The sequence below is a fragment of the Ambystoma mexicanum genome, chromosome 4q (genome assembly GCF_040938575.1).
Source record: "Ambystoma mexicanum isolate Mex_15411 chromosome 4q, UKY_AmexF1_1, whole genome shotgun sequence".
Lineage (NCBI taxonomy): Eukaryota > Metazoa > Chordata > Amphibia > Caudata > Ambystomatidae > Ambystoma > Ambystoma mexicanum.
This window is the reverse complement of record NC_090928.1, coordinates 1,072,222,933-1,072,243,520: the sequence shown is the minus strand read 5'-3', so window position 1 is coordinate 1,072,243,520 and position 20,588 is coordinate 1,072,222,933. Positions and strand designations below refer to the sequence as shown.

The window sequence follows — 20,588 nt, the reverse complement described above, 5'->3', positions numbered from 1 at the left end:
AGGCCACTCGCCAAATATTGCATTCAGGGCTGGACAAAATGGACTGTGGGATAAGCTATGGCTACGCACAAAGTGGCAATGAGTAATTTATGGATGAGAATCTCAGGGTTCCTTCAATGCGAGCAGGCAAAGCTCTTGGATATGCCTTTTGACCAGCATATTCTCTTTGAGGTTAAGGCTGACGACTCCTTACTGAGATTCCTGTCCTCTAAGGCCACTGCTAAGTCCTTGGGCCTGACAATGCAGCTACAATCAGCTTCTGCTAGCAGAGGATTTCAGCCCCCCCTCCATCTTTTACCACTGCAGGAGAGGTCAGACACCCTTGTGAAAACGGTTGCCATGTCACCTCCCCAGAGTTAGGGCAGATTGGCTTTCGGGTGGAAATCCAGCCACCACAGTGCCCTCTGCTACCTGAGGTGCAATGCCCCTCTGATAGGCAGTTCTTTCACCATCCCCAGTGAGAGGGAGAATTTCCCTGTTTGGCTCAGAATGGTGTCACTCCACGTCAGACGCTTGGGCCGTACTGGTCGTTCACTAGGAATATTATCTCCCTTTCATTTAATGCAACTTAGTCAAGGTTGGACATGCTCTCCAACCTTCACTCTAACCTTCCCTCTGTCCTCATTCTCCATCTTTCTTTTGCTTTCGACGCGGTCAACCATGCCATCCTGCTCAAGCACCTCTGTGATAACCTGGGTATCACTGATCAGGCCCTGGCCTGGCTGACCTCCTTTTTCACTGACCGACCCTCTCAGGTCCAACTGGGGTCCTTCCTCTCCTCTATCTCTCTCTCTCTACCTGTGGTGTTCCCCAAGGGTTTAACCTCTCTCCCTGGCTGTTCAACCAATACCTGGTTTCTGTCACCCACCACATAGCTGCTCTCTGCTCCAACCTTCAGTGCTGTGCGGATGACACCGAGCTCTCTTTCAGGCTCCCCTTGGCGGCCTCTACTTCTTCTTTCATTCCTGTCTGTCGGCAATTTCGGAGTGGTGTGCCGCTAATGATCTCTGCCTCAATGCCAGTAAGACGTGATCCTCCTCATCGGAACACCAGCTCCCTCCTTTCCACTCTCTCTATCTGGCCACCCACTCTGGGTTCCTCTTCCTTCTCCTAAATGTGAGGCTAAGAACCTTGGGGTCAACTTCGACTCCACCCTCTCCTTCTCTCCTCACATTTCTGACATCTCTAAGAAGTATCAGCTTCCCCTCCTCAGAGGTATTCTTCCCTTGCTCACTTTCCCCCAGAAGATCACTGTCTCCAGAGCTCTGGTATTCTCCCCCAAGGCTAGACTACTGCAACAACCTCTTTCTAAATGTTCCTGCCTTTACTCTCCGTCCTCTACAACTTATCCAGAACAGGACTGCGAGACTTGTCCTTGGCCTCAAGCCCAAGGATCGTATCTCTCCAGCTCTGAAATCTCTTCATTGGCTCCCAGCGGTGGCAAGGATCAAGTTTAAGACCCTCTGCATTGTCCACAAGGCTTTCTGGGGCCTGGGTCCGCACTACCGCCAACTCTCTTCCTAAGTATCTCCCTTCCCGAGCTGTTCGATCATCCACCTCAAACTCTCTGAGGGTCCGCCGCTTTTCCAAGCAGAGAGTTGGGGGAAGATCTTTCTTCGGCTGAGGCCTCCCTCTGGAACAGGCTCCCTGCCTCTCTCAAACTTGAGCAGAACCATCTTCGGTTCCGGAAGCAACTCAAGACCTTCCTCTTTACTTCTGCTTTCTCTTTTCCTCTCCCCAGTTAAGTAAGAAAGAGAAAGACCTAGGGCATGACTCGGTTGCAGAGCAGGGATTACGAGCAATAGAGAGGTTTATATGGTTTATATAGGTGAGGGGCGGGGCTCCCACACTTGGTAGCTCAGCAGTGTAAACCCGACCCATGTTATGAACTGAATGTGAAAAGAGCTACAGAGTTTAAGGGGAAAAACTCTGAAGCCATTAGACTAATGACTAAGGCGAAAAAATGACGAATGGGAGGAGGATGTCATGACGGTTAAGCTCTTAACAGAATAGGGAATGAAGAAGTGGCCATTTTGGACAAGTCACGTGTAAACCCGAACATGGCTGCTGCCATGTTCAGAGCTGCAATGGAGTGGGCAAACAAGGTGCATGTTGTGAAGCAGTTCCCTTCGATCTGAGCCATTATACTTCCCAAAAGGCCACCCTAGTCCTCTCCACAGAGAGCATTGTGGGCTGCCATGTTGGAATGCTGGAGCAAGGTATGGATACAATGGGTGCAGTCCAAATAAGTTCCAGGGAGAGCTGAATGTGGGTCAGGGAGCAGCACAGTGGATTGATCGCGACAGGCCACTTGGCAATATTTAAAGGTCTATTTGCAAGCTAGTCTTGGCCAACCAAACTCGCAGGCGATTTTTTTTGTGTGTTTTTAATATCGTTTTCTGTTCTTTTTGTAGCAAGTCAATTCCAATTCCTCCTGCCTCCAAGTGTTGTAACACAACTTGTTTTCTTTACCCCATTTAATTACACTCAATGTATTGATCTTAGAAGGTTAAAGGGGGGATGAGATGGCCCTGCCCTTGATTCAATCTTATGAAACTGAGGCCAGCTCCATGTGGGAGTCCCTCGTTGATTTTGTGAGATTTCCACCTGGATGTGGAGCGCAACTGGTAGAGCACATTCCATTCTTGAAGTGGCAGGACACAGGTGGTCCTGATACTAAATACCTCCTTGAAGAGATGAGGATCTTGCATCTCTCTTGGAAAGACAAGATGCTGGGTAGATCCCTCATTGAATCATGGGTCTGGCACCTTCATCGTTTGGCCTCAGTGTCTTTTACGTTTCAAACTGAAGTGGCCGAATAGTTTGGCGCTGCCCAATCTTAGATTTTGGTTGTGGGTGCAGTATTCTGGTCTTTTTTCGCCAAAGGCTTTGTGGATGATGTATACTATTTTGATTTAAATCTGAACCAATATCTTGCGTACCATGAAATGATACTGGTGCTTTGGGCAGTCAATCAAGCCATGATAATTCTTAGCCTTTCAAACACTTGCCAGATTCCATTCAAGGTTTTGATGGTGCTGTAACACATTTCTTTTAGTATTGCTTCAGAAGCATTATTTCCACACTCTGGCAAAATGTCAATACAGCTCTTTGTCTTTATTAGTTAAGCCCCTATCCAAGAGGCAAATGAGTTGTTTATTAAAGCTCCTTTTTTCTCTTCCATTATGTACCAAATGATTTCTTTTTCTACAACAAGTCTATCATCCTCTGAACAAATTCAAAGACAAAAAGAGAACTGTAGAATAATCCAACAGCATTCCAGGTTATTTATCATCTCCCTCACACAGATTCTCCCTCGTCAGTGACAACGTGTAGCCAGTCCTTTCACTCCTACCAAAGATGAGTCTTTCCATGTCAGTTTTCCATTGGAGTTTGGGGTTTTGAAGGAATCCCGCACCCTAAGAAAGCCAGGAGCTTCAATTGGAGGGCCACAGAAACTATTTTCTGATCCTTATCTAAGACCACCTTAAGCCATCCTCGGAGAATTACCTAAAACCATTCCCTCATAGATCTCTACCCACAACTGCAACAAAGCCCCCCACTGTTAGCAGATTTGCACATCTTTTTACTGCCCACTTCCACATTTCAACTTTGGCAGACATACAATAGGCATCCTCTTGGGCCAGCTAAATACATCTTGCACCACCTTTGGTAGGTTCGATAGCCAAGAAGGACATTTCTGTTAAAGTACCCGTGACTTGTGATCACTGCCCCCCACAACCGGACACTCTTCTCATCCTTTGTACTACTTCAGCCTGTTAATTCCTTGATCCCCACACCATCAGCCTGAAGAAGACTTGCTTACAACTCTGTTCTCTCCATTCTTAATCCGAATACAAGAATGTCACTTGTGCAGCAAGTTATTAAAGGTTGCAAAGATGCTTAACCTGGGTTGCCCCAGCCCTCTTCTCGTGGCAAGTAGTACTCTGGCCCCCCTGGAGCATGCAGGGCATCCACACACAAGTATACAGTGCCATCTGGCAACATTTGCAAAGTGCTAGTTTATATTAAAAAAACTCTTGACAACAAAAGATGAAGCTGTCCTTGTCCTTGGTATGCTTCAGCACAGTCCCCCAGGACCTTCTCATTAATGGTCCGACTCCTTGATATGGTGGTGAGGGTTTGTGATACTCTGGCAATAAAAGTATCAAGTGGGGGGCCTAACACTTCACCAAGCATAGATTAATGCCTTTATGCTTAGATGTGATTGTTCTGGTGGAAACAGATGACTTTATCAGCAGCACTTCCTTCCAGGTGCTAAAGTATTGTTTCGGCTTCATATTGGAGCAGGCAAAGATGTGACTACAATGCAGTTTCACCGTACTTGCTTCTTTCATTTGCGTACCTTTTTTTATTTATTTATTTATATTGCGCCGAAGCTGTAGTCATCAGGGCGCATATATTTAGACAAGGAACAACATAATAAAATACGAGACAGCTTGGTACTATTTGATCAACCTAGGGTCTGCTATAACTATCCAAAGATAGCTGTCATCAAGCTTTCCTAAAGTCTAAGTAGTTGCTCTGTAGTCTGATTGCCTTTGGTAGTCTGTTCCATCCTTGGGTGACTTTTACTGGGAATGATCTACATAGCCCGCCTGAGCTTTTAAACGATGAGCAAGCAATATGCGCTATGGATTCAGATCTCAACGAGTGGCCGGGTGTGTAGTGAGATATTTGTTCCCTCAGGTAGGCATGGGACTGACCATGGAGACATCGATGCACTATGGTCATGCCCTTGAACTCGATATGTTCCTTAATTGTCAACCAGTGCAGGGCTTTCCTGTCTGAGGTAATATGCTGCCTTCTGGTTTTCTTCCTGACAATTCTCACTGCGCTATTCTGAATAATCGGACATCTTGCGATGCACCCTTTTGTTTGCTCCTAACTTTAGTGCATTTCAATAATCCAGCCTCGATAAAATAGTGACCCTGGCTATAGTGGCACTGTTCTTTTCATTCACAAATGGTCTGATTGGGTTAAGTAGACGTAAATAGTATTGGCAACTTCTATTCATGTTGCTCACGTGAGAGTCAGCGTTTAGTGATGCCTCCAGCATAATGCCCAGAGTCGTCGTCTTTTCCTGGACCTGGATGGTAGAGTTCCTGATCTGAAAAGTCGCATATTCCTTGCCTAATTTGGCACGTGCTCGTCATGAGTCAAAAATCCATAACTGTTTTATTCCCATTCAGACGCATCCAGTTGGCTGTCATCAAGGCCTCTAAGGTGTTATAAACTGTCTTAAGGTTGCGGGTATCTATCTCATAGTTACCACTCAGCTCCATCACCACCTGAGTATCATCCATGTCATTCGTGAAGAATACTCCAGTGTTCTCAAGAACTGTGTAAAGTAATCTGAGATATAGATTAAAGAGTAAGGGGGACAGACTAGCCCCCTGTGGGACTCTGCAATTAATGGGTGCCAGGGATGAAAAAGCCCCCTCCCCCCCCCATGAATTTTTGATCTCTGATTGGCCAAAAAGAATAATACCCATCTGGTTGCCTTTGCTGAACAGCCACCCATGTGTTCCAGGGACCAGAGAAGTTGATTGTGGTCTAGTAAGTCAAAAGCCGTGGACAGATCAAGCCACACAAGCATACCTGACCTGCCTTTATCCAGCCTTTATCCGTAATGCTGAGCATATGGGTTTGGAGATAGAGCATGGCTGTTTCATTGCTATGTACAGGCCTAAAGCCTGATTGTTGCTTGTGCAGAATGTTGTTCATTTCCACAAAAGCTTGCAACTACAGCGCAGCCGCTTTGTCTAGGATCTTTAATAGGAAGTTACAGTTGGTGATTAGACGTAAGTTGCTCCGATCCCTGTGGTTCAAACCTGGCTTTTTCACCAGCGGGGTTACTGTGACGATTTTAATAGCATCTGGTATATGGCTACCACAAAATGATGCATTTAACAGACTTATGAGGAAAGGTATAAAGATGTCTCTGTGTTTCAAGACAATTCTCAGAGGTAAGATATTCTCTTCCCTGAAGAGAGGCCTGGACTACTTTTCTTCTCCACATAAAATACAGCTAGTTATTGCTTATAAAGCCAGTCGCCTAGATTTCTGCTATGCTGGGGTTACCCAAATCCACGATGCGTAAGTTGCAGATTGTACTGAAAGCTGCCGCTCGTTTGATCCTCCACTTTGACCAGAGGGCACATATCAATGCAGCTTTGAAATTGCTTCATTGGTTGCTAGTGGAGCAATGTATTCAATTTATATCTTTGTGCCTAGTGCACAAGTCCTTCTACAATTTGACTCCTTCCTTCCTTTTTCAGGGAGAGTTTTTCACATTACAAGGCATCACCTCTTTTGCATTCTTTTTCTGCTGGCCTCTTAGAAATATCTAGGCTTAGACTGGCCAGATGGGGGAGTCAGGCCTTCTGCCTGGCTATACAACTTTGGAATGTTCTACCAATAGATGTACGACTTCGGAGCAATCATCTGGAGTTAAAGCGCAAATTAAAAACGTTGCTGTATACAAGATGCTCTTTTGTACCCCTTCTGTGTGGTATGCTGCTTTTTATTCCATTTGACGCCTGTATGACTCATTGGCAATGAAATGGAAAGGAAGAATGGCCAGGCACCAAAAGGGGCTCCCACCCGTGATGAACTGCGACACCTTCCTCATCAAAGGTGCCTTGCATTGTCAGAAAATATTGAGCCATACGTTTTGTGGCATAACTTCCAACCAACTTACAAATGTTCAATAAATAAACAAACTGTGGCTTACCAGATAAAGGCACTACCGAATTGAGCGCAGACGATGCTGAAACCTCTGGACTGAGTTTCATCAACCACAGGCGGTCCCTTGCTGGGGTGGGGGAGCTGAGCTAGCGTGCATGCCACTGCCCCCTTTCTGCCGCAGTGGACTCCATTGCATTGGTCTAACTGGAGGCCGAAGCCGTACCCATTTAGGCTCTAGGAAAGATTTCCAACATCTGATTTTTTAAATTTTTTTATTCTTGAACCACCTCCCTCAAAGTAGGCTTGTGAGAAAAAAATGCCTTACTACTCTGGGAGTTGGAGGAGTCCTTGCTTTTTTCCCTCCTGGACCTGTGCTTTATTTCTTCCGAGTGGAGGAAGAATAGTGGTGCAACTCATTGCCCAAGAGTGACCATTTCTTAGTCTTCTTAAGTCTCCTTCTCTCCTCTTTCTGCTCCTCCTTTTCAAAAGTTGGCTCTTCAGTCTCAACCTCTGTAGATTTTTAATGAGATGAAGCCCAGACACTTAGAAGGGGTTGGCCTAGTACCACTTTAGCGGCTCATTACCCAATGGAATTGGGGTTCATCATTGACAGGACCATCAGTGCTCTGACATGGTCCGCTCTGAGACACTATATGTAATGTGGGTTGGAGATGCACATTTATGCATTTCAGTCACTGCATCACTTAAAAACTGAAGGCTTGGGCCAGGCATGATGGCACATCAAAAGGAGTATCCGAGTGTTGCTGACAAAACAGCCTGCCTAGCAACCAGAAAAAGGTAATTGAGGTATTGGGGTATAGTGATCTCCTTTTATCAGCAACATCTTGTCTGGGATCAAAGAAGCTACACTACATCCCCTACTGGACATCTTCTGGGAACAGTTTTGGCTGGAGGATATCTATTAAGATGATGAATCTGTGGGAGCATGCAATGAATTAAATTGATTTCAGTTCAATTTGCAGGATGAGATATTTTATTCCTATTCCAGGAGCATATTGGCAATGTCTCTATTGGTGGCTAAGGCTGAGAGGAACCAGATGTGATTTGAAGGGCCAAAGGGGTTTGTGCTGGTTGTTACGCATCCTTCTTCTCGTCTAAGAGGTACTTGATCACAGATAATCTTTCTTTATTCGGTTGGGAGCTGTGGTCCGGCATGAGATCAAGCAAGGCTTTAGTAGTGGCTAAAGCTAGTAGGGTTCCAACAAGCTCAGATGCTCGACTTTCCTGGGTCATCCAAATACCTTGCACACTGAGGCCCAGCAAAGTTAGTGGCTTTGTTGAGGACATGGCCAATCTCTATTGCTGTCTTTCCCCCCTTGTATAGACTATGCTGCTATTCTAAATGCAATGCTTTCTTACATGTCCATGAGATCTTCAGTCAGAGACCTGAAATACCTCACCTGTCCTTCTCCCATGGGACTAAGCTCCCAGTGGCAAGGGCGTGTCCAGTCCTCCACGCACCCAAGCACTGATCTCCTGCTATTGGTTTCTAACAGTGGGGGTTGTAGGAGCTGTTCCATGCTTCACATTGAGATGAAGAAGAGTTCCCCCGGTAAGCACTGCAGCACACAAAACGGGCCAGCTGGGTCTTGGCACAGGCATAAGAAAACCATCCGTAGGGTCCTGTGGTGTTAAGAGACCAGTCAGCACTCACCTGAAGTTGCTGGGGGAGGGGGGTGACATGCATCAGCATCTGTATCCTTTACTCTGAGTCACACTGCAGGCTTCCCCCTCTTAAAGGATCTGCCATGTGACACCTAACCCTCAAGCTTTGCTTCTTGTTTATTCATTGAGTTTCTACCTGCTTTGCACCTTTCGTGTAGGGCAATGGGTTGCAAGGAGTTTTGCAACTCCCATGGGCTGCATTTAAGGGGAATGCAGCTCCACTACCCTCTCCACAAACTACTGCTTAACTCTGGGATCTGCGCTCCCCTGCTCCCCCAGGAGCCGCACCACAGAACTCCCCAAACCACAAATACATGCAGATACGAAGATTGGACTTTGGGCCAGAACATCTCCACACTTCCTCATCAAAACACACACATGCTGTGTTGGCCATTTTGAATACATGCACTGAATATCCAGGAGAAACTACAGTTCGGCTGCTACTGAAGGCCCCAGATCAGGGCAGCAGCATACAAGGGAGGAGGGGCTCTCAGGGGCCTTCATACCGAGCCACTGGGATATGTTAACATTAAACTTCAAAGCCAGTTCACCCCCTCGTCAGTGCGCTGACAAGCGAGTCCCCAATCATCCAGAATTTCAGCTTTGATAGGATGCCCACCTGCTTCCAACTCAAGCAGTCCCCCAGTGGTTTTGGAGCCATAGAGGAAAGTTACTCTATAAAAACTTCTCATAATCTCATTGTGATATTGGTATTCTCACAGGGGCGCACTGGGATTTTTTAGGAGTCCGGTCTTTCTGGCCACCGCCATGGCTATACCTGTTAGGGAAATTTCACTTACTGCTAATTTAATTCTATATTTGTGGACCCCCACAAACATTTTGCTTTTGTTTCAGCCTTCTGTCCTGACTTTTGCCAGTGGAGCACAGCGCTCATCGTTATGGGGAAACTAACATGTCCTAGTGGTACTGAGAAACTTTGTTTCTTTTAGTCTTATGAATTTGTTGACACTTTTGGCAAATGCATTTAATTGCGCAAAGTACATTACAGTACCGCGCGATGGGGTCCCTGCGTTTTCAGGCCCTAGATATCCACTAAGGATTTTTTGGTAACTGGATAATGTGTCTAAGAGTGGACTGGTGGCAGCATAAGCTTTGCCATGGATTTTAATGAACTTTTACTGAGCCATACCGCGCTTACCGTGTTTGGCTCATGACTCTGGCTAGTATCCCTCATGGCCTTGCCACAAGGTCTTTTGTCTTCTCCTTGGCCATTTTGTCCATTGGCCTTCCTTCTGATCTTTGTGTCGCAGGGAGTCCTTAGACGTCTGTGCGCGTGCGTAATGGATTAGGTTCCTACTGCGCATGCCCATGCCGAACTGGCGCGCTTTTTCTCACTGCGCCACACTGTGAGGAGAGCGTTTGTGTGTGCAGCCTCTCTAGCCGCCATAGACCGCTGCGATCGATATACATACACAGCTTCTGCCTCTGCCTGGTCCCCGGCTGATCACTTGTGAGTGGTTGTGAAGACGGGTGACGTGTGACAGTTGCATCTGAAGGTGCGGAGTGGATAGTAAAAAGGAGTGATCCACGACCTTTGGCACAACTAGACCAGGTTTCCCTTCATGATAGAAAAACCTGAAAGAAAGATGGCAGGGGCCTTCTATTTGCCCTGATGAAGGCGGTTCATGTAGAACAGAATGTGTCCCTCAGAAGTTTTTCCTAATGGGACAACTCTCCCGCCGAAACGTGTACCATGTGCAAGGGGGCTGTATTGATTTACATGTTAGACCAATATCTACTGAACAGACATTCACAGGCCAGCAATTGGACTTTATAAGCTGACCAAGTTCCCCCTGTCACGTTGGCACCTGCAAGATGAGATGCTTCCATGAATAGAAGCAACTCCAGGACCTAGATACTTACAGGTCCCACAAACTTTTTTGACTCTTACATGCACCACACATGGAGCATGGCCTAAATCTAGAACCATTAGTTGTCTAGATTATTGAAATTTATTTTCGCATATTGCTACTTAGTTATTCATTGTTTAGATTATTGAAATTTGTCTCTGACACATTGTTTCTTTAAATGTATTTCCTTGATGTTGTTTTTTTCTTTGACTTAAACCTTCTATGTTTACAACCCTTACAAATTTGTCTCATATATATTGTTTCCTAATGTGTTCCTTTGAGTTTTGTTTCAATACAAACTTTTTACATTCACAACTTTTGACACGTGTGAGTCTCCTTATTCGATCTTTCTTCTTTCTGGACAAACTCTTGGGTTACGAACCTAGGGATTCATTCCCTTAGCAAAATCCAATCAGGCTCCCCGATTTCCATTTTTTGTTTCACTCACTGACAAGAATTGGGTAGTAGCCTTGATGGTAGCAGTTCTACTTTCTTTTGTTTTTGGGAGTCCTTATTTGGGCATGCACCCATCTGCAAAAGTGCCGCTTCACGTGTTTAGGTATCCAGGAAGTGGCCAGGGACTGTCTGGTCCCAATCCACACTACTGATGACAGGATGTCTGGTGTGCACGAGGGCATGAGAGCCACAGTGATCCTTGATTGGACCACTGCTGGAGTGCATGAGTGGGGCAGATGTCATAGGGCAACTGGTGCGAACACTTATTGGACTTATGGATATAAGGAGGGGTCCTGAATGCAGACCCGCAGATCACCAATAGGTTGGAATCGACCTATACACAGAGCCAAGCATCCATAAGAGAGAAGCAGATCCAAGGACTATCTGTAACCACACATAATGTTGGCACCCTGAGCCGTGCTGCTGTCCCAGTAGAGCCCTGCTTTTTGCTCTCCGAAGACCTGTAAGGGTGCTTCAGCTCCTTGGAGTGGTGGGACCAATCACTCCCGACATCGTCTTGTTGCCCTGCAAAAGAGCCTTTTCTGAAGTGTCCTTGGGCCCTCCAGTGGACTGACCAGCTTGAACGTTTCACCTGCGAAGGAACGTTGCCTTATCGAGTTTTACCACAAGCCTTGGGGAACTCCTAGTCCACCATGCAAAGCATCTTCTTGCCAAATTTAGTAGTCCCAGCTGATTTTGGCCGCGAGAGAGAAGCGTGCATCAGACCGCAAGATTTAGGTGGCCCTGTGTCACTGTGCAACAGTGGCAGTCGCTGCTGGTGACTTCAAGTGTTTTGAGACCTGCTGCATCTGTGCTTTCTGTCCTGCAATCGTGATGAGAGATACAGCTCCTGTTCTAAACTGGAACTGCATCTACACCAACAGTGCCTGTGCAGTTTGAAGCTTTACCAAGGGTGTGATTTCGTACTCCATGCCACTCTCTCCAGACCTGCCAAGTTATGACCCGGAGTGAGCTAAGGGCGGTGAGTATCATACCACTTACCGTTGCTGCATTTTTACACACAGAGGATCGCTTGTCGTCCTCGCCTCGACTTGGGTGGCCTCTGCTTCCTAAAGCCGTCCGAAAGCTGCGAATAGCTTTGTTTTCCACAGCAGATCCTCCCCTGACTCTCAGAACCTGTTTTCTACATTTCAGAATCCCCTCTCTAACTTTTCCACCCTCTTGAATATAGTACTGTGTGTCTTCATGCATGACCAAGCACTTTTACGCGCACATCTAACATTGAGCACAAGGCTCCAATCTTCGTAGGGCTGGACTTTTACAGTTAGGGTTATCCATCTCTGAAGTTTGCCATTGTGATAAGGTTTGTCTGATTTCCCTCCTTACAGGTTTTGGTGGGATACTGCACTTTACTGCATTGATCAAAAGTGACTGTACATATATTTTACATAGTGTGTTGTGAACAACCAAATTATCTTTCCCCAGAATTTAAGAGAAAGAACAGCAAAAATGTATGCCCAATTCCACCTCTTGTTAGAAGGTGAATCCAGGTATACCATATGGGTATATGTATATCTATAAAGCCACACTCCAACACCCCCCCCCCCCCCCCCCCGTCCCTCACGCACCCGCTTCAGGTCACTGGCAAGGAGTAAAACCTAAGTCCCAACACCAGAGTCCTTTTTTATGTCCATTGAAAAAGCTGGTAACAAAAGAGAAGGAAAGAGATCGAGGCCAGAAGCAGGTAGTTGCAGTAGGAGTGGCGATAGAGAGCGCGGCAGAGGCAGAAGCAGTGCTCCGGAGTGGCCGGGCAGACCAGGGAAGCCTAGAGAAAGCAACAGAAGACTAGAGCAAAGCACTGGAAGTTGGAGAAAAGCAGAAGGGAATTGCTGGTGAACCCATGCATCGTCCAGGAAATACTGAGACCCTGAAAGACTTTAAGAGGAGACGGTCGTGGAGGGTATGGCAAGAGAACAGGAACACTGAGGACGTGAGACTAAGCGAGAGGAGAAGGCTGTGTGAGGAGCCTACCTTCCAACTTTCTTCAAGTATTCATTCTCCTATAGAGCAGAACAACCTAGAAAGGTCGGAGGGGTGGATGAGAAGTCGAGCATACATTTTTTTCGACAGAATTTGGTAAGAAGGATGCATCGAAGGAGAGCCGGTGAGTGTTGCGAAGTGTAGACTTTTTGAAGATCTTAACCGCGAGCTAGCTGAAGGGAAATTGACATTGATGAAAGGAAAATAGAACGAATACAATGTAACTGGAGTGAACGAGGATGAAGTGAAGCTCCATGTGTTGGAAAATGAAATTGAAAAGCTCTGTGTTTAAATGAAACAGGAAAGTTGGACTGTAGACACTTTGTTTTGACATCCTGGCAACGACTGAATTATTGTTTTGAGTAATGGTTGAGACTACTCCCATTCAGAAATAGGGAAAATTGGGCATTTCTCCAACCACTTTATTATTTAAATAAAGACATTTTGAAGTATTTACGCTGTGTCCATCCGCTCTGTCTCTGGAATCTGTGTTTATATTACTGTTTTCTGGGCCTAATCCTGTATTTTTCATATACTACTGTCTAAGGGTAATTCTTGTCGTCCTAGTGTGTGCTCATTCAAGACCTCAGATCACCCCCACTACTCCTGGGACTTCGCCTTGGCTACTCTCCAGGCTACTTTGAATTGTCCTGGCTAACTTCACAGAAGTGTTCCCTGTTTCACTAACAAGGGTGACCTCCTAAACTTCTGTTCACCAGAGCAGAGTTTAGAAATCCATTCTAACAATGCGTATCAATATCCAGAATATTTTGTTATCCAACACCCTTTGTTTCACTAGATATTTCTAAAATGTTTTCCTAAACATGGAGCAAATGGCCGATATTCGCTTAAGTCATATACACAACATAAGGCTGAACTGCCAGGGGCGTGGCCTAACAGCCATGGAGTAGGCAGCTCTTCCAGTGAGCTCCTATAGATCCGACATTGATCCTGATGCGCGAGAAGAAAGAGAAGGCTGGAATGCTAGAAAAGGTACATGCAGCCGTCGGAAAACAAGAAGCACAGAATAAGCGTATGGCGAAGTGAAACTGATGAGCAAGCTGTCGGATATGGCCTTATGAATGCAGAGACACGACCCGGCGAAGGCGGCACCAAGATGGCGGATGCAGGAGAACAAAGGAACACGCCCGTGCACCCGATGAGCTGGAGACACAGTGCTCAACGTACAGCGCGAAGGACCTGAATTGAGCCGGCGAGTTAAAACACATTGCGGGCGCATGACTAGCCTGCCACAGAGTTAACATCACAGTGATACATTGTTGCAAGCTCCTGACGAAGACCCGGCACTGCGGACTGCCGGAAGATAAGGAAGCGGACAAACGGCAGCCAGGCGGGGAAGCCCTGTGTGCACTCTGACCAGCAAGAGAAATTAACTCGGCCCTGCATGGAAAAGTGTGTCGGCATGGGCGATTAGCGCCAGAGGCTTGCCCCTTCCTTAAAGAACCAGTGCCATAATACACGAACGGGGGGAAAGCAAACAAATAATTAGGCAGCCGGTACGCGGCTGCATATGACTGGCAGGAGCTTGTCGGAGCTGACGCGCACGTCGGGGGACTGAATCAGGTGAGCGCCTCCGGTGCTGGAGGCAGCAGTAGCGGAGTGCGCACACTGCGTATGCAACATTGCCTGCAAGCTGGGTCCGGGAGATCCATGCACATCGTACATGGGACACTACTGGAAGACAAGATAAGCACCGCGGATTATGGCATGAGGCCAACTGTACCCAAGGAGGGGAGCCCCAGAAGGAAGCGAGCACTGTAAGGGGTTGAGAGTGGACAGTGGAAACGGAATGGTAGAGACTTTAGTGTTGGGAAAGGCCTCTTAACATTAATAGCAATACAGATCGGATGAGAAGGAAGGCACTGGGCAGCCATATTTTCAATACACGCTGCCCAAAAAGGAGAGGCAAAGCCCAAATGCCATGGTGCGCGCAGCACCACGCTAAGGAAGAGAAGTAAAGGTTCTGCAAATAACACACGCAGAAAGGTTAAGCAGACGGAGACCCAAAGGCCATACGCAGAACAACAAGGTAGCACTGGGGCAAAATTGGACTGTGTTGAACCCCCTAGCGAATCACCAGACAGAGGGATCTCCTGGAGGGAGCGGTTACGCCTGGAACAATACCCCCTCATCCCCCGCCCCGAGTTGAGGCTCATAACAAAATGACCAGGAACAGTCGGTAGAAGGCAGTGGGGGTGGACACAAGAACAAAAGTGGGCCACAAACAACACGCACCTTAAAGAGTTGGGTAAGCGGGCAGGCTGACGCGCATGCTGCGGCGCAGCGTGAGACACCAATTACAACTGCAGCAAGGAGAAAGCGCATCTCATGAGCAGGTGCTGGAACACTGCCTAGGAAAAGCGATCACTAGGGGGCACTGATACCTTCAGAGACCACACCTTAACTGAAATAATTTTCTCTTCGTCCTTGGGTGAGACTTTCAGGAATGAAACCTGTAGGGTAAATTATTAACTCCTCTGAGACTGAGAGCAATTTGTGGTGGATGTGATAGCGACTAGGTTCACACTGTGTTTCCACAACTACGTTGGATCCAAGGATCACCTAAATTGATCTATGAGGTGTGTAAACCATTTAGAAGCCAAAATATAATTGGTATCATAACGGCCAGTATGTTTTCGCAAATGGCCCCACAAGAATTATCATAACAAAGGGATAAAAAGCTTGAATTGAAACCAAAAAGAACCGGGGCTCTACAGGCTACTCATCTTTACTAAGGGTTAACTTTAGACCCTAATGACAACTGAAAATCTCTTTTAGACTACTGAGGAGGAAGCTGTTCTATTTCCCAAGGTCTAAGAAAAAGAAAAGCAAACAGATTACAGCCCTATACATTAAAAAAGCAACACGTGCAGAGTTCTTTCTTAGAGAACCATAATGGGGATCCCTCAATCTGACGAAGGGGCTTTTGTGAAGTTCTTTTCTGAAACACTCCTCGGGTTTGCAATGTCACAAGGCAGTCATCATTTTAAGAATGGCATAGGTGCCAAAAATATTTCCGACTGCAGATCTTAGAAAGCCCTACCTCAACTGAGAACATCTTCCCAGTAATTAAATTACTCCCATTAAATCAGAGCCTGCAGCTACTGCTAGACAAATTCCTCATCTAGTCTTATACTTCATCATAAGTAGCTTCTCGACAATTGAGTAGTTAACCTGAACAATAATTGAGTCAAGCCTAAGCCACCTGATGAGAGAGCATTGATCCGACAGCTTGCACATCATCATAGGCTGTTGATTCCAACAAGGCATTTGTTAAAGTGGGTTAGTAAATTAGTGCTCTATTTCGAATTTGTCCCTAATTTGATTCAGTATGTTTCTGCCAAGAGCTCTTTCTACCTATATACAACCTTGTTAAGCCTTTCCTGAAGTTTTATATGGTATTGGGATAAAGCCTATAGTAATATACGCTCGCTTCCTCCTTTCCCCTCCAAACGCCAGTATTTTGGCAACCCTGAATTGTCCTTGGATTGGACGCCAACCACTTTATGGCCTGGAAGGCAGGAGGTTCAACCAATGGGCAAACTAATGTTTAACCTCTTGACTTAGAACGTTTAAAGCAAAACTCCATCTAACTGAAAAGAAGTGATTTAGTTACATGCAAATCTGACACTGGCTTTCTCAGAAAGGGAGCCGATGGTGGGATATTGCTAAATTTCAGGGTCAGTATGATGGAGCTTCTCTGATCTCAATGTTCTGTAGGATCCTAGAGATGGTCACAGGAATTTCCAAACATGGATACATAGTTAGGTACGCATGGATCCATGTATCCATGAAGCTATTATCTCAAGGTGTCCATATCTGAGGAATATTGGGTTAATATTTTGGCCAGTTTGGCAAAGTCTTGCTCATTTTCTCAAACTGAAGTTTGAATGCATAGTCGCTTTGCTCCAGATTGTACGCATCATCAACATAAAACAGGTCCGTGGCATTCTGTTTCTGCCGGAGATGCCTCCTGGCAAGGGACACCTTTTCAAACATTTGGTGTCACTGCTGCCTGATAACAATCCTTCTGATATGACATTTTATCCCAGCTTAAACTCCAGCTGACCTCCTCTTGGGTCCTGTGGTTGTGCTCCTGGGAGATTTAGACTTACAGCATGCTTACAGAATTGGGGGCAGGGTGCGTTATCAGTCTAAATGAATCTCCTTGAGTCATCCTGTCATTTGAGACATATGTCCTTTTGCTTATAACAGAATAGTTGAAAAGATCTGGTTTTATGGCACGTTATTGTGTATGTTTATTGAGGCTATACACAGGCTTTAAAGTGCCTTTGAATATATCAACAGCATTTTGTATACATAAAACCTATTTTGTTTCACTTCTTCTTTCATCAGGATCAAGCGATGTATGAACAGCTGCGTCAATCGTTAAATTGATGACTGTGTGCTTTCATTGCTCATTAAAATGGAATGTTCCATCAAACAAAATAAGACTGCAGTGAAGAATTGGAGGCCATTTTAAGAACATGTCTGCCCTGGGGATGACCAGCAATTTCTACTTGGCTGAAAAAAATACTATACTGATGGAACATTTGGATTGCCTTCCGCCTTTTCTAATGGACCGAAGTGGCACACATACAGATGTCCTAAAATAAATCCACCTTTTTCTAATGCTTTGATTTTTACTTCACAATTGTGGTGTACTTAGAAGATTTTAGAAACTTGCACTGTTGATAGTATTTACAGCTACAAATTCAAATTACTGGCATATGAGCACCTCCTGTTTTAGATTGGATAGATGCCTTCTAAACCTTGACCTGAAAACAATCCGATGTCTGTAAAGTACCCCTTCATGAGGATCACTGCATGGAAGTGGTAAATCCTTGTCTTCCCTCTGCTCCTTTCCTCCCCCCCCCATCTGCTCTCAGGCACAGCTGCCCCCCAAACACCACTTTCCAGGAAAACCATTTATGTGGCCCAAAAGGGTGACACAAATTGTTTTACTAGAACAGTGGGAGGCTGCAACAGCAATTTAATGGCAAATGATAGCCCCTGAAAAATGTCAGAATCAAAATGGTTCAGCTGTGAGAAAAATTGTCTTAACATGGTAAGCCTGTGGCAATGGTGGCACAGCAGATAAAGCCCCACACGCAGCACAATTGGCAGAGGCAAATAAAACATGTCAATTCTTTTTCTGCATTGTGCCTTGTTTACCCACATCCACCAAGCAGAGCTAGATGGCATTGATTAGTTGCAGAGCATGTTCAAGGATGTTTTTGCCTCTGGTAATGTGCCACATTGACACCATCACAGATTTTGGTGTATAGTATTTTATTCCCTATTTTTGGAATTTGGCAGTGAAAGGATTGTTCAAGGAGTACAAAAGTAGTACTCATTGTTGACTGGGTTATCTGTGATTGCTTTCTGTCTGATCTGGAGGATGGTGTGGGATGGGTATCTAGTGTGTGCCTATGTTCATCCTGCAAGAGACTGTAAAGGTTCCGATTAGGTTTGTAATTGTCTTCCTAGCTTTAATAGCTGGTCACTGGAGGTATTTTGCTTTGAAGATCATTTTATTAAGCTACAGGGAATTTTACCTAGCTCATGGCTAACAGAAACTAATATTACTTGACACCAGTCCATCATGTCTCCTTTTACCCCGCCTCTACCATTTACCCATGCTCTCCTTAGCCATTCTTGTATACACGTCCACCTCTTGGCGCCGACACTCACAGCTGGTTCGTCAAACCCAGTGCTTTGTTTTGAAATAGGGATTGTTTCGTACAAACCTATCTGGTGAAAGCCTCCACTCTACTGAGGGATGTTGGAGCACCTTGCAGGTCCATCACGCAACCATTCGCGAATTAACTACATGGAGATGCTAAAAGAAATGCTCTCAACAACCTTAGAAAACAATATCTTCATGTTTGATGACAAGTTCTATAGACAAAAAATAGGGGTGGCGATGAGTGTTAAATACGCCCCGGCATTAGACAACCTCTTCATGGGGATGTGTGAAGACATGTACATATATACAGATGATGCGTTTCACACAAATGCGTTATGTGGGCAACGTACATAAACAATGTGCTCCTAATTTGGAATGGAACACCAGAGGGTCTGAAACAGTTTATGATAAGAGCAAACAATAATGACTTTGGGATCTCGGTCATTGGCACAAATAGTAGTACTAGTATCAACTTTTTGGGCCTGATGATTTATGTGGATGGTAAGTTGCCATTTTGATCCGGTTAAAAGCAACATTCCCAAAGGTGAATACATTAGGGCCCGCAGGAACTGTGGAAACCAGGACATTTTCAATCAGGAATGTGACTTACTCTTCAGAAGATTTAGAGAAAGAGGTTACAAGGCAAAATGTATCAAAACAGCATGTTAGCAAGCAAAAAGAATGCCCAGAGAACAGAACCTGATCCCATAAACACGACCAGTAACGAGAGACAAAGAAACGGTGAAATTCATCACCACATTCTGCAACAACAACAGAACAATAAGAATAATTCTATGCAAGAACTGGTACTTGCTTCAATTAGATGAACACATCAGCATATATATAGGTGATCATCGAAATGTTATCTATCGAAGAGCCCACACTGTGAAAATAACTATCAGCCCATCGCTTTTGCCAGAAGAAGAGAAAGTGACTCAAACCACATGGTTACAAGGAGGAACATCTGGTTTCAGAAAGTGTGGCATATGCACGATGTGCAAGTATGCACACAAACCCACAAACAGATTCAGAGATAGGAACGGAACCATGGCCACTATCAAGGAAAACATAAACTGAAACTGTAAGTCAAAATACGTAATATATGGCATTATTTGCATTTGTCACCGAATTTACATTGGAAGCGCTATCCGAGAACTGAGGACTAGAATACGAGAACACCTGTCTTCAATTGCAAGTCAAGATAGAACACTGCCACTGGTGGTACATTGGCAGACCTTTCAACAAATGGATGATAAACGCAATATCAGATTCATTGGTCTGAAGAAAGTAAACCTAGGCAGACCTGGAGGGAACAGAGAAAAACCTTTGAGACAAGAAGAAGCACGCACAATATGTAGATTCAGATCTACAATAGTTGGACTTAACACGGACAATGAAATGTGGGTCTTCCTATAAGGAGATCCAGGGAGATCACTTAGAACCAGCAAACGTGTTTTAATGCCTGTAGTGATGCCTGGTTTAATCCAATTATTGGGATTCCCTACAAGTAGACCCAAAGTGCTTAAATTAAGGAATGCATATAGTGATGTTTTGGCATTACAGAATTATTGGAATGTACATAGTGATATTTGCCATCATTTAATATAACAATTCCTGATCTGTTTGCATCAGTTGTCATTGTCATCATAATATCTGTAATTATTGGTACTAACATAACAATACCGGTTCTGGTAGCTTTAAATTGGTTCACACTGCAGTCATTACAATAGTGGTGTACGCCAAGTATATGCCAGGTAGGACCAAATATGAACATAGGGATTGTAAACTAAGCATGAATTGAAATACGTATGTACTATTTGGTATAAACTAAAAATGAAGAGAAATATTAAGGATGAGTAACAGATGCTTGAAACAATAGACATAGAAAATAGACTTGCCAGAATTGGCTGGCGGATGTGTGTTACATGATTATTAAAATAAACTATCCGCACAAAATAAAAGTAAAATCATTGTCACAGAATACAGGCTAATTGAAAACCCAGAGATGCCTCTCTTTTTTAGTAACAACGTGGGGGCCGGGTCATTGGCACCCTTATTTACTATTAAGTTTAACAAGTAGAGCCCAAAATATGGCGGCCATAAACACAGGGGAATGTAGTAACTGAAGAGGGACTAGCGTTACCAAGGTAACA

The 20,588-nt window shown here is 45.0% G+C and overlaps 1 protein-coding gene across 4 annotated transcripts in view; it reads left to right on the top strand.

Moving 5' to 3' along the window:
* NVL (nuclear VCP like) overlaps positions 1 to 17,378 on the top strand; it is a 1,303,574-nt gene extending 1,286,196 nt beyond the window's left edge. For all 4 annotated transcript variants that reach the window (XM_069608641.1, XM_069608644.1, XM_069608642.1 and 1 more), the window contains one exon: positions 17,103 to 17,378. In XM_069608641.1, coding sequence (XP_069464742.1) covers positions 17,103 to 17,144 — 42 coding nt within the window. In that variant the 3' untranslated portion in view covers positions 17,145 to 17,378. The remainder of the gene's footprint in view (positions 1 to 17,102) is intronic.
* The last annotated feature ends 3,210 nt before the right edge of the window (positions 17,379 to 20,588 follow it).